The sequence below is a fragment of the Cajanus cajan genome, chromosome 7 (assembly GCF_000230855.2).
Source record: "Cajanus cajan strain Asha chromosome 7, NIPB_CcT2T_4, whole genome shotgun sequence".
NCBI classification, from domain to species: Eukaryota; Viridiplantae; Streptophyta; class Magnoliopsida; order Fabales; family Fabaceae; genus Cajanus; species Cajanus cajan.
In genome coordinates this window covers 4,002,850-4,014,835 of record NC_138523.1, presented here as the reverse complement: position 1 = coordinate 4,014,835, position 11,986 = coordinate 4,002,850, and the positions used below count along the sequence as shown (strand labels likewise).

The 11,986-nt window shown below is 33.0% G+C and overlaps 1 protein-coding gene across 1 annotated transcript; it reads left to right on the top strand.

The window, feature by feature from the left end:
- Positions 1–3,922: 3,922 nt before the first annotated feature.
- On the top strand, positions 3,923–11,229 carry LOC109812352 (AMMECR1 family). Its single transcript, XM_020376299.3, has 5 exons — positions 3,923–4,153; positions 4,844–4,963; positions 5,107–5,221; positions 9,813–9,906; positions 10,688–11,229. Exons 1-5 carry the CDS (start codon positions 4,050–4,052, stop codon positions 10,888–10,890), a joined length of 636 nt encoding a protein of 211 aa, XP_020231888.1. The 5' UTR covers positions 3,923–4,049; the 3' UTR covers positions 10,891–11,229.
- Positions 11,230–11,986: the final 757 nt, after the last annotated feature.

The window sequence follows — 11,986 nt, the reverse complement described above, 5'->3', positions numbered from 1 at the left end:
AGTATTATACAAAGAAATATATACAGAATTTACAATAAGTGTTTCTTTGTATGTGAGTTTCTGCTTCGTGTATCTTGGTATGTTTTTTCTTCTCTTTTTCTTTCTTGAAGGCTTAATCCTTATATAATAGCTTCAAAGATGATGACCATTGTGGCAATTTGAGTTGAGTTACAGGATGCTTCACGAATTATTTCATTTATCTTTATTACTGATCCTAGAGATTATCGTTGCTTCATTTAATGCGAGCATTAAATGCCTTTTAGAAAAATATGTATCTTTAATCTGATCTAACATGCTACATATCATCATTTCTTTATGAAATAAGCATGGCAGAAGCAATGTTAACATAGAGTAATTAAAGTCAGCGTAGAACAATTCTTGTAGAGCCTTTTTTTGCTTTTTCCATGATTTTTGAGATTTTGCCTTTTGCTCTTGACGGATAATTTGACTTTTCCTTATTTAATAGATTTTGAGAGTTCAAAGACTTTTTCTTGTTCAATTAGTTAAGGAATAAATCATTTAATGAAATTTATTGTTAGTCTCACTTAAAAGCATACATTTAATGCATAATGAGATAGACTATATGCTTCGTCTGATTTTCTTCATCTTAGAGACGATATATATATATATCACTTTGTTTGATATAGAATATCTTGCAGATAATTCATTTTGTTTAAAAGAAAATATTAAGTATGCTGGCAGTTAGATAAAATAGAGATTCAATCATACCTCTATAGATTGTATGATCTATTGGTTTACCTGATTCGTCTTTTGACAATTCTATAGATGGATGCATGGGAGTAGGCATTGGCTTGTAATCATTCATCTTAAATTTTTGAAAAAGTTCTTTAGTATATTTTTGTTGATGAATATATATGCCTTCATCTATCTACTTGATCTATAAATTGAGGAAGAACTTTAATTATCCCATCTTACTTATCTCAAATTTAGCCTACATTAAAAATTCTCACACAACGATTTATTAGTAGCACCAAAGATAATATCATCTTTGATCTTCCCTTTTCCATTATCAAAAGACACTAAACCTTTATATGGTTGAAGGTCTAGGAACATAGAATTTTCTCCTATCATATGTCGTAAGCAGTCATTGTCCAAGTACTAACTTTAAACCCTTTCTTTTTCTCACCAAGGAGATCTACAATGGGAATAATTTATGATTTTGGTACCTAGATCTTTTATGGGTCCTTTTATGTTAGTCCCACTAGCCTTAGTCTATCCTTTTCGTCTGCCTGGAGATTTTACTCCTTTTCCACTGGCATAGGAGGTATACTTAGGTGCTTTTGGAAATGTCTTTGGGGCAGAATCAAAGCCAAGACCACTTTTGTTTGATAGAAGTCTTCTATGTCTTAATAGTATATTTATTTTTGAAGATCATTACACAAACTTGGTTAGGTCCTTCCTGAGCTGTATGTTCTTAGCCTCTAATGTTGTGATCTCAAGTGGCACATAACCAGTGATCTTGTCTTTAAGATCCTGGACTTTTTCCTCAAACCTAATTAGATTTTCCCTAAGTTCAAGATTTTCTTTTTCAAGAAGTTTTTATTTTTCTTTAAGCCTCTTGTACTTAAGAGAAATCATATGAAATTTAGCGAGCAAGGTGTCATAAGACATTTCTTTTCTTTCAGAGTCAGATGAAATTTAAAGAGTTAGACTGAAAGCTTACCTTAATATTTGTCTTAGCTTCTGCCATTAGACAGATGTTTTCCTTCTCTTCATCTTAGCTATTACTGTCAAGATCTTCCCAAGTGATCATTAGACGTCTTTTAGTCTTATTTTTGCTTGACCACCTTTTCCTAAGAGAGGGACAATCTACCTTTACATGCATGTCCATGTTTGTTACATTCATAATAAACAACGTCCTTACTCTCAAAAGATTAAGGCTTCTTGGATCTCCTTTTCCTTTTGGGGAAGCTCCTCAACCCTCCTTTCTCCTTCAACATGTTCTTGAACTTCTTGGGCATGAGAGAAATCTCATTGTCGTCTTTTAAGTCTTCAAATCTTTCATCTGAGTTGTTGGACTCAGACTTAGTTTTCAACGCTTTTCCTTTTTATATCCTCTTGTTGGATTTGCCACCCTTTAAAGTAATGATGTCATTTGCTTTAGGATGACTACTATTATTTAAGTGAACCTCATGACCTTGAAGAGCTCCAAGAAGTTCATCAAGACCGAACTCTAAGATCTCGTGCTTCAACAATGGAAGTGGCCTTTGGCTCCCAAATCTTTGGAAGACTATCAAAATCTTTAAATTATTCTGAGTTTTTGAGAACTCCGTTCCTAGAGATTTTAACCCATTTGGAATTGTTTGAAATCTTCCAAATATTTCATCAATGGTTTTGTTTTCCTTTTCGGAGAACAACTCATAGTATCTTTAAGGTGTGGTAGCTCGTTTGAGCATAACATCTTTAATGCCCTCATGAGTTATCATGATGGCGTCCCACATTTCCTTCATAGTTGAGTAGCTATAAAACTTGTTATATTCAGTTTTGGACAAGGAACAAGCAAGTATATATATCTTGCTTTAGTGTTTAGCTGCAAGGTGTTATAATCATCTTGAGTATACTGACTCTTAGGCTTAGTAACTATGATATCACCTTGAGTGATGATTCTCTAGAGTTGGTATTGGGTCGATTTGATGAACATCTACATTCTGTCCTTCTAGTTTGGATAGTCTTCTCCGTTGAAGGTAGGAGACCTTTGAGAGAAACTCCTTTTGGTAAGTATTGTCCTTCACTACTTCTTATTTGGATCTTTTTCCTTTAGCACAGTTAGATGTTCAACCCCATTAAAGGTTCAACTCTAATATAAAATTGTGGAGAAAAGACACACAATAGAAGGGGGTTGAATAATGTATATCAAAAACTCACACATTTTTGCAATGAAAAGAAAATAACTTATCAGATGAAATGCTAGAGAAGAGTTAAATGAAACACTAAGATTTTTATATTGATTTGTCTCAACCACCAAGACTACGTTCAGTTCTCAATCCAACCAGATTGAGTTTCACTAACTTTTAACAAGGTTACAAGTATTATTTTACCAAGCCACTTTTGGCTCAATCCTTGCCTCTTTAAGCAAGTACCCAAATATTCTTTGAATAACAAGCCTCTCCAGGCTCAACATCAAGTATTCTTTCAAACAAGCCTCTCCAAGCTTAATACCAAGTATTCTTTCAAACAAGTCTCTCTATGCTTAACACCAAGTATTCTTTCAAATAAGGCTATCTAGGCTTAACACCAAGTATTCTTTCAAACAAACTTCTTTAGGCTCGATACCAAATATTCTTTTAAACAAGTCTTTTTAGGCTCAACCCTTACAACAAAGGTAATAAATGATTATAAGATTTATAAGTTTACGACTTGTGTATAAGTGTACATTAACATATATGACTGCATATAAATTGTTCCTTCAATAAAAAATGATTCAATTTTTTCTTATATTTCTTTTAAAATTTAATCCATACATTACAAGAGTTATCAATCTATTAAAAATTTGGTTTGGTTTGACCTATTGTCATTTGTAATTATGATTTATTTATTTTTAGGTATGATTATGTGTTATCATATGTTATGATTTACAAAATATTTTTGCATTATATATTAAAATATAGTTCAACATGTTGTACTTATATATTAATAATATCATGAATTAAGTAAAAAAATTAATCCATAAATTACAAGGGTTATCGATCTAGTTACATTAAAAATCAAAAGCACAGTTCAATTTTTTAAATGTTAAAAATAAAATTGATATAAGAAAAAATGAATAATTATTTACCGAAAGTTATTTAAGTTTGTTTTTAATTAATTTACTTTAATTTCTATCTATTAAATTTTAACTCGTGGAAAAGTGAGTAGAAGGAAGCATTATTAAATTAAATTATTTAAAGTGCTGATTGCTTGCAAGCAAGAAACTGGGAGAGAGAAAAAGGAGAACCTTCTTTTCTCTCTGTTTTGTCGTATATTTCAGACCTAGAAACCCAACACACCGATTCTGAATTCAATTGCTTGTAATAGAAAAACACACGAAAATGGTGTCGGCGAACAAGGAGATGGTCGTGTTCTGCTTCGACACCCTCGTCGCTCACTACAACAGCGAAGAGGCTCCTCCTCCTGCCTTCGATCAGGCTCAACAGTAATAATCCCTTTCTTCTTTTGTCTTTTTGTCTTTTTTGTCTTTTTTTTTTTTTTTAATTTTTTTTATTGATGTAATATACGCATTTTGTATAAATTGAAACAATTTTGTCATGTTTCTGAACGTTTCTTGATTTTTGTTCTATGTATTGCTGGTTCGATTAAGTGATTCTGCAATGGGAATTTGCCAAAATAAAGTCTGGTTGGACAAATTTCATTATAAGCGCGTACTAAAGAACAAAATAAGAAGATAAAATGAATTGTGTTTCTCGGGTTAGTTAAAATCAACCTATACACTCAAGCTTTTGAAGAAGTTAGATGAGAGGACTTTTGTAAAAATTAACTGCACAAATTTTAATTATAGAAGAAGCTCAATTAATTTTACCTTCTCATTTTCTTCTCGTATAAGGGGCTTATAATAAGTTTATCCAAGTATGTTCAAGAAAGGAAAGATTTGTTTTTGCTTTAGTTAAGTCATAATTTATACCTGAGCCAAGTCATGAAAAATGTTTTTTTTTTTTCTCTTTTTTGGGAAGAGGGTGTACACACTTTGACAATTTCTTCACCGTGAAAGGGATTTATGTATAATTTTTCACTGGGAATATCCTTTTGGCAAAAAAGGCTCTACACTTGAGTCGACAATATGATATGATATGGTGTCCTTGTTTGAAGCCACTATATTTTGTTTTAGCCCATTGTTTGTTACATGGAAGAAAGTGGTGAATGGCGGAGATCCTCGTCTTCGGGGATGCATTGGAACTCTGGAAGCACGGAGCTTGATCAATGGTCTCAAAGATTATGCACTGACCAGGTTTGTTGATGTTACAGGATATCTTCTGTTTTGTCTATACAAATGCTACTTGCTTGCATTTTGTTGAACAAGTTTTTTTTTTTCATGTGTTAAATCAGTATCTTCCTAACTTGTATGTGTTTTGTGCTTGCTATATCTTGTAGTGCCCTCAGGGACCGAAGATTTCCACCCATACAGGCTAACGAGTTGCCGTTTTTGGAGTGTACAGTGTCTATTCTTGCTAACTATGAAACTGCTAACAATTACCTTGATTGGGAGGTATATGCTGATTTGGTTGTTTTAGTTTCTGGAATAATTATGGTAGAACATAACTGTAGAAATGTTATTTAACTGGTGCTTGCATAACTGCATTTGTTATGGTGTTAATTATGGCCATTTGTGTATTATATTTATATATTCTGCCATCTGATGTTGATTAATAATTGGAAGTAGATGGCAAAGCTGTAAATAGGGATTTTGTATCAGTCAGAAATGTTATAAAAAAAACCGTTATGGCGCCGCTATAAAGGAATAACGTGGTGTTTTGGAGCTTGATTGCCATTCATCATCTGTTCTTTTATTATTTTATGGCGGCATCCACTGTATTCATTTTGGCGCCCGCCATTGCCATGGCGCGGTCAGCTTATGGTGGAATATTTTTTTCATTTATTAAAAACCCATTTAAGGGTTTTTTCAGATAGCCCCCAAATATCACTTACACGTTTTCCTTGGTCTCTTGACTCGTTAACATTCACAAAGAAACCTAGGGTTTCTCTTCTTCTTTCTCTGTTTAACCTCCATACTTGTGGTCAATCAAGTTCGATGATCTCCCTCCGTCCACCCTCCTCACTGGCGGCCTGAACTCCCCAACGAATAGAAAAGATTTTTTTTTTTGGCATTTTCTAATATTCCTTCCATTTCTTTCTCTCTTTTTTTTTTTTTCCTACCTGTTCTCCATCTGTTCTACATTCTTCAGATGTTCCTCACCCTTTTTTTCTCTCTGCTTTTTCGTTCTGTCCCTTATTCTCTGTGTGACACTGATGGCTATAGATTTTCATCTCTTCAATGTTTAGCTCCCTGTTTTTATAATTTCAAATTGGTGTTCACTGTTTCTGTACTAAACATATATGTTATTCCCAATAATTTTTTCACTTATAGTGCAACGTCAAGTGCCCAAAATCAAAGTCATGCTTCCTTAGACATAGGACCAAAACATTTAATTAGTTATTTTTATGATTTATGTGATGAGATTATGAGACTGATGAATAACGACATTGTTCTTTTTAGATTTTAGTCTATGATTCTGCTGTTTCTAATATATTCATGATTTTCTAATTTATTTATTCTACTTTTAGTTTTATATTGTTTTTGTATGCCATGGCATTCACCATAGGCTGTCATGCCATCTGCCACAAGTTTATTGCTGATTTTCGGCTCACCGCCATAGGCCATTATGATGAGATTACTAAAGTTGACAAGTATGCTTTTGGGCAATTTTGAGATGAATAAGCCATATTTCACATGATATCTTCTTAAGTTTAAATTTAAAGGTACTTTTGTTGATTTTTTCCCTGGTATTGGTGGGTGTATTTGATATTACCAATAAAGTATTTGGCTTTTAACATTTGGGAACCACATAATGAGAATAGGTTGGAAACTGATTTTTTTTAATTTATAATAGAAAATTCCCCTTACTCCCACTGTCATTAGGTGAAAAAATGGAAGAGGTAGATCAATCCAAGGAATTGATACCGGAATAGAAATGAAATGGAAATAGTGGATAAACAGCACCTCGAGGGGCTGCAGTCTCCATTCCAACTACATACCTCTCCTCCCTTATTTTTCCCCTTTTCCCCTCTACATTTAATTAACTCACCAGTAACAAACTCCTGTATCTTTTATTATTCTGTTATTGTCCCTATTTCTACTCAATCAAACTTAAAAATTTCTGTTATGAGAAGATAGATCTAATTCTATCTTATTCTTGCTCATCAGTCATCACTGTTCTCCCTCTCCCTCTCCTTGCTCATGCGTTTGTTCTTCCTAGTGTATACATGTGGGTGATTGGAGGTCTAACATAACATTTTTGGGTCTTAAGAACCACATATTTGAATTTAAATCTGGTTGTATGTAAAAATTTTAAAGTCTGTTGTTCTTTTAAAGAGTTTGTGTAATTAATTCCTGCTCGGGTTGCCTTTTTTATTGCAACCATATATTTGAAGTGTGAAGATGGTTTCTGCTTTTTTTCATACAGTTTTTAAGGAGGAAGGGTTTTGTTTTCACTCGCAGAGGAATGTTATCAAATAACTGTATGGTACTGTCATAAAGATATAATGTGGCATTTTTGAACCCCTCTGCCATTTTCTGCCCGTTATTTCTCATTATATGACAGTTTCTGCCATATCCGCCATGACCATGGCATCATGGAGGAACTTCTCCTCATCCTTTTTTTTTTCTTTTTTTTTTCTCTCTCTCTCTTCTCTTGTCTTCTCTCTTGTGTTGTGACCAAACAACTCCACAGGCCTTCTTAGGTCACTACCCTTGCTGACGACCTGAACCGTGGTGGCTTGAGCTCCAGAAAGTTTTCTGGCAAACAAATCCAGCATGCATGTGATATTTAATGGAAGAATATTTATTATAAATAGAATATTAATTATAAACTTTAATATAAAATATTTTTAATGGAAGAATATTTATTATAAATTTAATATTATTCTATCATAACAAATTTTAACAGAACTCATGTATATCTTAAGCTTCTGGACTTATTTAGTTATTGATCATGAAAAAATGCTTAATATGCCTTTGTTAATTGTATATGCTATGTTTTATTGTTGATCATGAATCTTACCATTCACAATATGATACATGTGGAAAATAGGCTTTTTGATGCACGATACAATACCTGTGGGAAATAGGCTTTCTGATACATGCTACGTATCCCAATTCAACTATAATGGTGGTTAACAGTTTTTTTCTTGATAGAAGGAGAATGGGCATTGTTGGATGATTGATCATACAAGAAAAATATGATCATATTCATGAGTGGTTGTCTTATAGAAAATGTTGGAATGACATTGATTAAGTAAAAGATTTTAGAATCATACTTAAAATGGTTTGAAAAGTACAAGAAGACCAATAAAAGCCAGTTGGAATAGCTGATCAAATGGAGAACCAAAGTAAGAGGCAGAGGTAGACCAAGAAAAAATCTGGGAAAAGATTAAAATGTACCAAGTAGTAAACTACTTCCTTGAATTTGGTTTTGGACAGAACACAACAGCATTGGTTGATTCATGTAGTCAACCCCACTATCTGAGAAAAGACTTTGGTTGTTGATATTGTACTAGAAGAATGAGTTTTCTTCATGGTATTCAAAAAGACAAAGATCATTATGCATCAAAGAGTGTTGCAAACGTTAAGCAGAAGTCTAAAAGGTGGTCAGCCCAAGATATTAATACTCCATTACTCTCACCAATAAATATGGGACCACTATGATTGCTTCCAAAAGTTTAATTACATTTGAATGCTTAATAGTTTGATTTTGATTTGGTTCTTTGTCAGATTTTAATGAGTTGAGAGGAGTTGCTTCTGGAGAAAAGGAAATAGAACATACTATTTTCAGTATGTTTAAGAAAGTGCTTATTGTTTATATAACTAGAAGGTTTCTTTTCGTGACCCGTCATTTCTTATAAATTGGTTTACCAGATGCATTGCAACAATCTGATAGAAAACAGTAAGTTTTAGAAAGAGCAAGAAAATATTTAGAGATGATGTGAGAGCTTTCTATTACTAAGAAAGTAATGGATTGAATTGACTTACTAACTGTGTAACTTCTTAACAACCTAACAACTGTAATAATAACCTGGCTGAAAGAGTAAGTCTCGTAACAGACTCTAATAACCACCACAAGTAGTTACTATCATGTTCCCATCACACTCGAGGAGAATGTATCAATGAAAATTGGTTGGAGACTCTTAAGTTTGTCAGACAAGTCACAAAACCGTTCTTCTGAAAGAATCTTAGTGAGAAAATCAGCTAGTTTATCTTGAGCTGTTATGTGAGACCAAGGTTATTAATAATGGATAACGGCCGGCCTATAGCACTGAACCAAAAATCTGCCATAAACATATTGCATGGTGGATGATACCATACAATAGGAAATAATAAATCTCCACAATATCTTAACAACCATATCTTTGACATAAAACAAGTCATGTTCCATTTGTACCTTTCAGGTATGAATGATGAATGATAGTACCATTAAGGTATCTTTAAGGATACAATTTACTGCCTTCCAATGCTCCACAGGGGCTGTGAAAGAATTGATAGACCTTGTTCATGCTGTAACTAATATCAAGTCTTGTGAGAGTGGCATATTGCGAGGAACCTATAATGGACCGATAAAAGCGTAAATGCCTTTATCATCTGCCATGTTTGCCTTGGTGAGTGGGTCATTAATATGCTTGCTTTAAAAGAGAAACACTGCACTGTTGGAAGGTCTTGACCTCAATACCTAAGTAGTCCGGCAACAATGCACTAATGTAAACTCATTCTGAACTATAACATGGTAGAGATTATTTTTCAATTATGTTCTTGAAGAATAGTGAACTAATTCTGTTAATACTTTGATTGCATTTTATTTATTTACTGGGATTTTATTGATGATTTATACTGTTAAGTTGTTCTATCAATGTTATAATATTTAACTAAATAAGCTGTTTACTTGATTTATTTTTAATTGTTTATGTTTAGTCTTTCAAATACACAGATAATACTGTCTTGCAAGATAATATAAAATATTAGTTATAGGACACTATTGTATTTATGCTGTCTTTTGCACTTTTAGATTCCTCCAGTTTCTTTCTTGCAGATAGAAAAGCATGGTATAATTATTGAATTTTCTGATCCTGTCTATAAAACAAGGCGGAGTGCCACATACCTGCCTGAAGTTGCTGCCAATGAAGGTAACATATGTTCACTATTGAATATTGTTTCACTTTTTTGAAATATCATCAGAGTTACCATATTGAGATCAATGAGATGCCACAAATAAAAGTTGTCATAAGTTCTCCAACACCCTACTCTAAAATTCATTAGAAAGAAAGGAGAGAAAATTCTTGAGGAGGAAAAGATATACTCTAGTACATAAAAGCAATGTACCAGAGAACCCAATTATAATAACAAGAACAGAAGCACTACCGAATCTCTATCTGAAATGGTAATTACTACAATTCTTGTACCATAGCAAGTTGAGGGACAAAGAGGAGCAATTGCTATCTACCTTGGGTGGATACACCAACTATGTAAATTACATTTTAAAATTCTAATGGTTCACATATTGTTTTACTTAATGCAGTGAATCATGATTAACATTCCTAAGAGATAGCGAGGAATTGGAAAACTAATCCTAAAGGATAATATAAAATGTGATGCGATATTTTTGGACATTTATATATATTCTATATAGACAATTTGATTGATGATATGACATTTTTATAACAGAATAACTATGAGTGTTCGACTTGTAACATTTTAATCTTTAAAATATCCATTTTAAGTTGACTTAAGCGTCCAACTTCTGGGCTTATGCCTGTTTCTTGTATTTTTTTCCAACTGCATGATCTTGTAACCATTGTCTTCTTTAATTCCTCAAACAAATTTTTCTTTGAATTTCATTAATTTATGGTTGAAAAAGGTGGAAACGAACATGTATTCTTTGCTTATCTGTGTTTGCTTTCATTTCAGGTTGGACAAAAATAGAGGCCATTGATTCTTTGATACGTAAAGCAGGGTACAATGGTCAAATAACTGATGAACTTAGGATGCAATTACAGCTAACCAGATACCAAAGCACCTTATTTACCATGCACTATAGTGAATACGTCTCATATGTGAAGGAGAGAAGAGGTGAAGCTCCTATTCTTGCAGCTAAATCACCCAACTATTGAATTCTGCGGCCAACCTTTCTTAAAAGGCTGCATAATTTCTTTGCTAAAAGAAAGAATTCTATTTCCAAATGAATTAAAAAAAAAAAAAATCCACTTGCTTGGGGTTGGAACTAATTTGTTTTTCTAACCCGAACTACTGAAGTGATTGGTGCAACTTTCTGCTCTCAAACTTGTAATTGAAGAAACTACGAACATTGAACTCAGGTCTTGGGATTGTTGTCTATCATTCAATTCAACAGTTTATGAAAACTATTGCACTATTGAACTGATTTATGTCAGTCTTGTTGACAACAGGAATTTCAATATCCCCAATGTCAAAAAATATTTCTATTTGATTTCCTTTCTTGGAGACAGATTTGAACTTTTGTCCCAACTCAACAGATTGAGTTGCTCTCAAGGGGCGCTAGTTAGCCTAGTTCGGAAGATTGAATTGGGTGTACTTTTACAAAGTTGTACGGAGTTATCACCATTAGAACCAAATAACTGGTTTCAAATTATATGGAAGAGATGGGAAATGGTGAAATTAGGAGGTGAGAAAAGTTAAGCTGAAAGAGCAAGAGTCTAGCTACTGCAAATGGATGATGTGGGAAAGAAAACGTAGTTTTTTTTCCCAGTAATTACAAGAAACAACTAACCTTTAGTTACAGGTCCTACCCTTAATGTTTTCACAAGAAAAGTAGAAACCCTACCCTATCTGACATTATTTGTCTCATTTATGGTGACATACTTGGTTCAAAGACCAACTTTGAGTACTGTACCCTATAGTTAAATTCTATGTTGTTCAACGTATTTTAATTTTTCTTCTCTTTAAAACATTATTTTGATTTTTCTTCTCTTTAAAACAAAAGGTTGGGTTGAATAGAATTTCAACTAAGGAACCTTTAAAGAATTAGTTTTATGAACATCAGATTTCCTTTTCCATATGCAAATTTCAAGATTCAACGACACACTATCTATTATCTAACAAATTTTAGCTTAGAAGTAATTTTTAACTCTGGTTATAAAGTAGTTTTTAAATTAAAAGCGCCAGAGCTAATACATTGTGCTAGGCATGTTATTTAGTATATAAGAGAGGTCAAAATATTGCCGCCCCTAA

Excerpts from the sequence above, each read along its gene's own strand:
- LOC109812352 (XM_020376299.3), top strand. The coding sequence starts at position 4,050 with ATGGTGTCGGCGAACAAGGAGATGGTCGTGTTCTGCTTCGACACCCTC. Across the intron at positions 5,222-9,812 it reads ACAATTACCTTGATTGGGAG|ATAGAAAAGCATGGTATAAT; the intron begins GTATATGCTGAT and ends TCTTTCTTGCAG. Across the intron at positions 9,907-10,687 it reads TGAAGTTGCTGCCAATGAAG|GTTGGACAAAAATAGAGGCC; the intron begins GTAACATATGTT and ends CTTTCATTTCAG.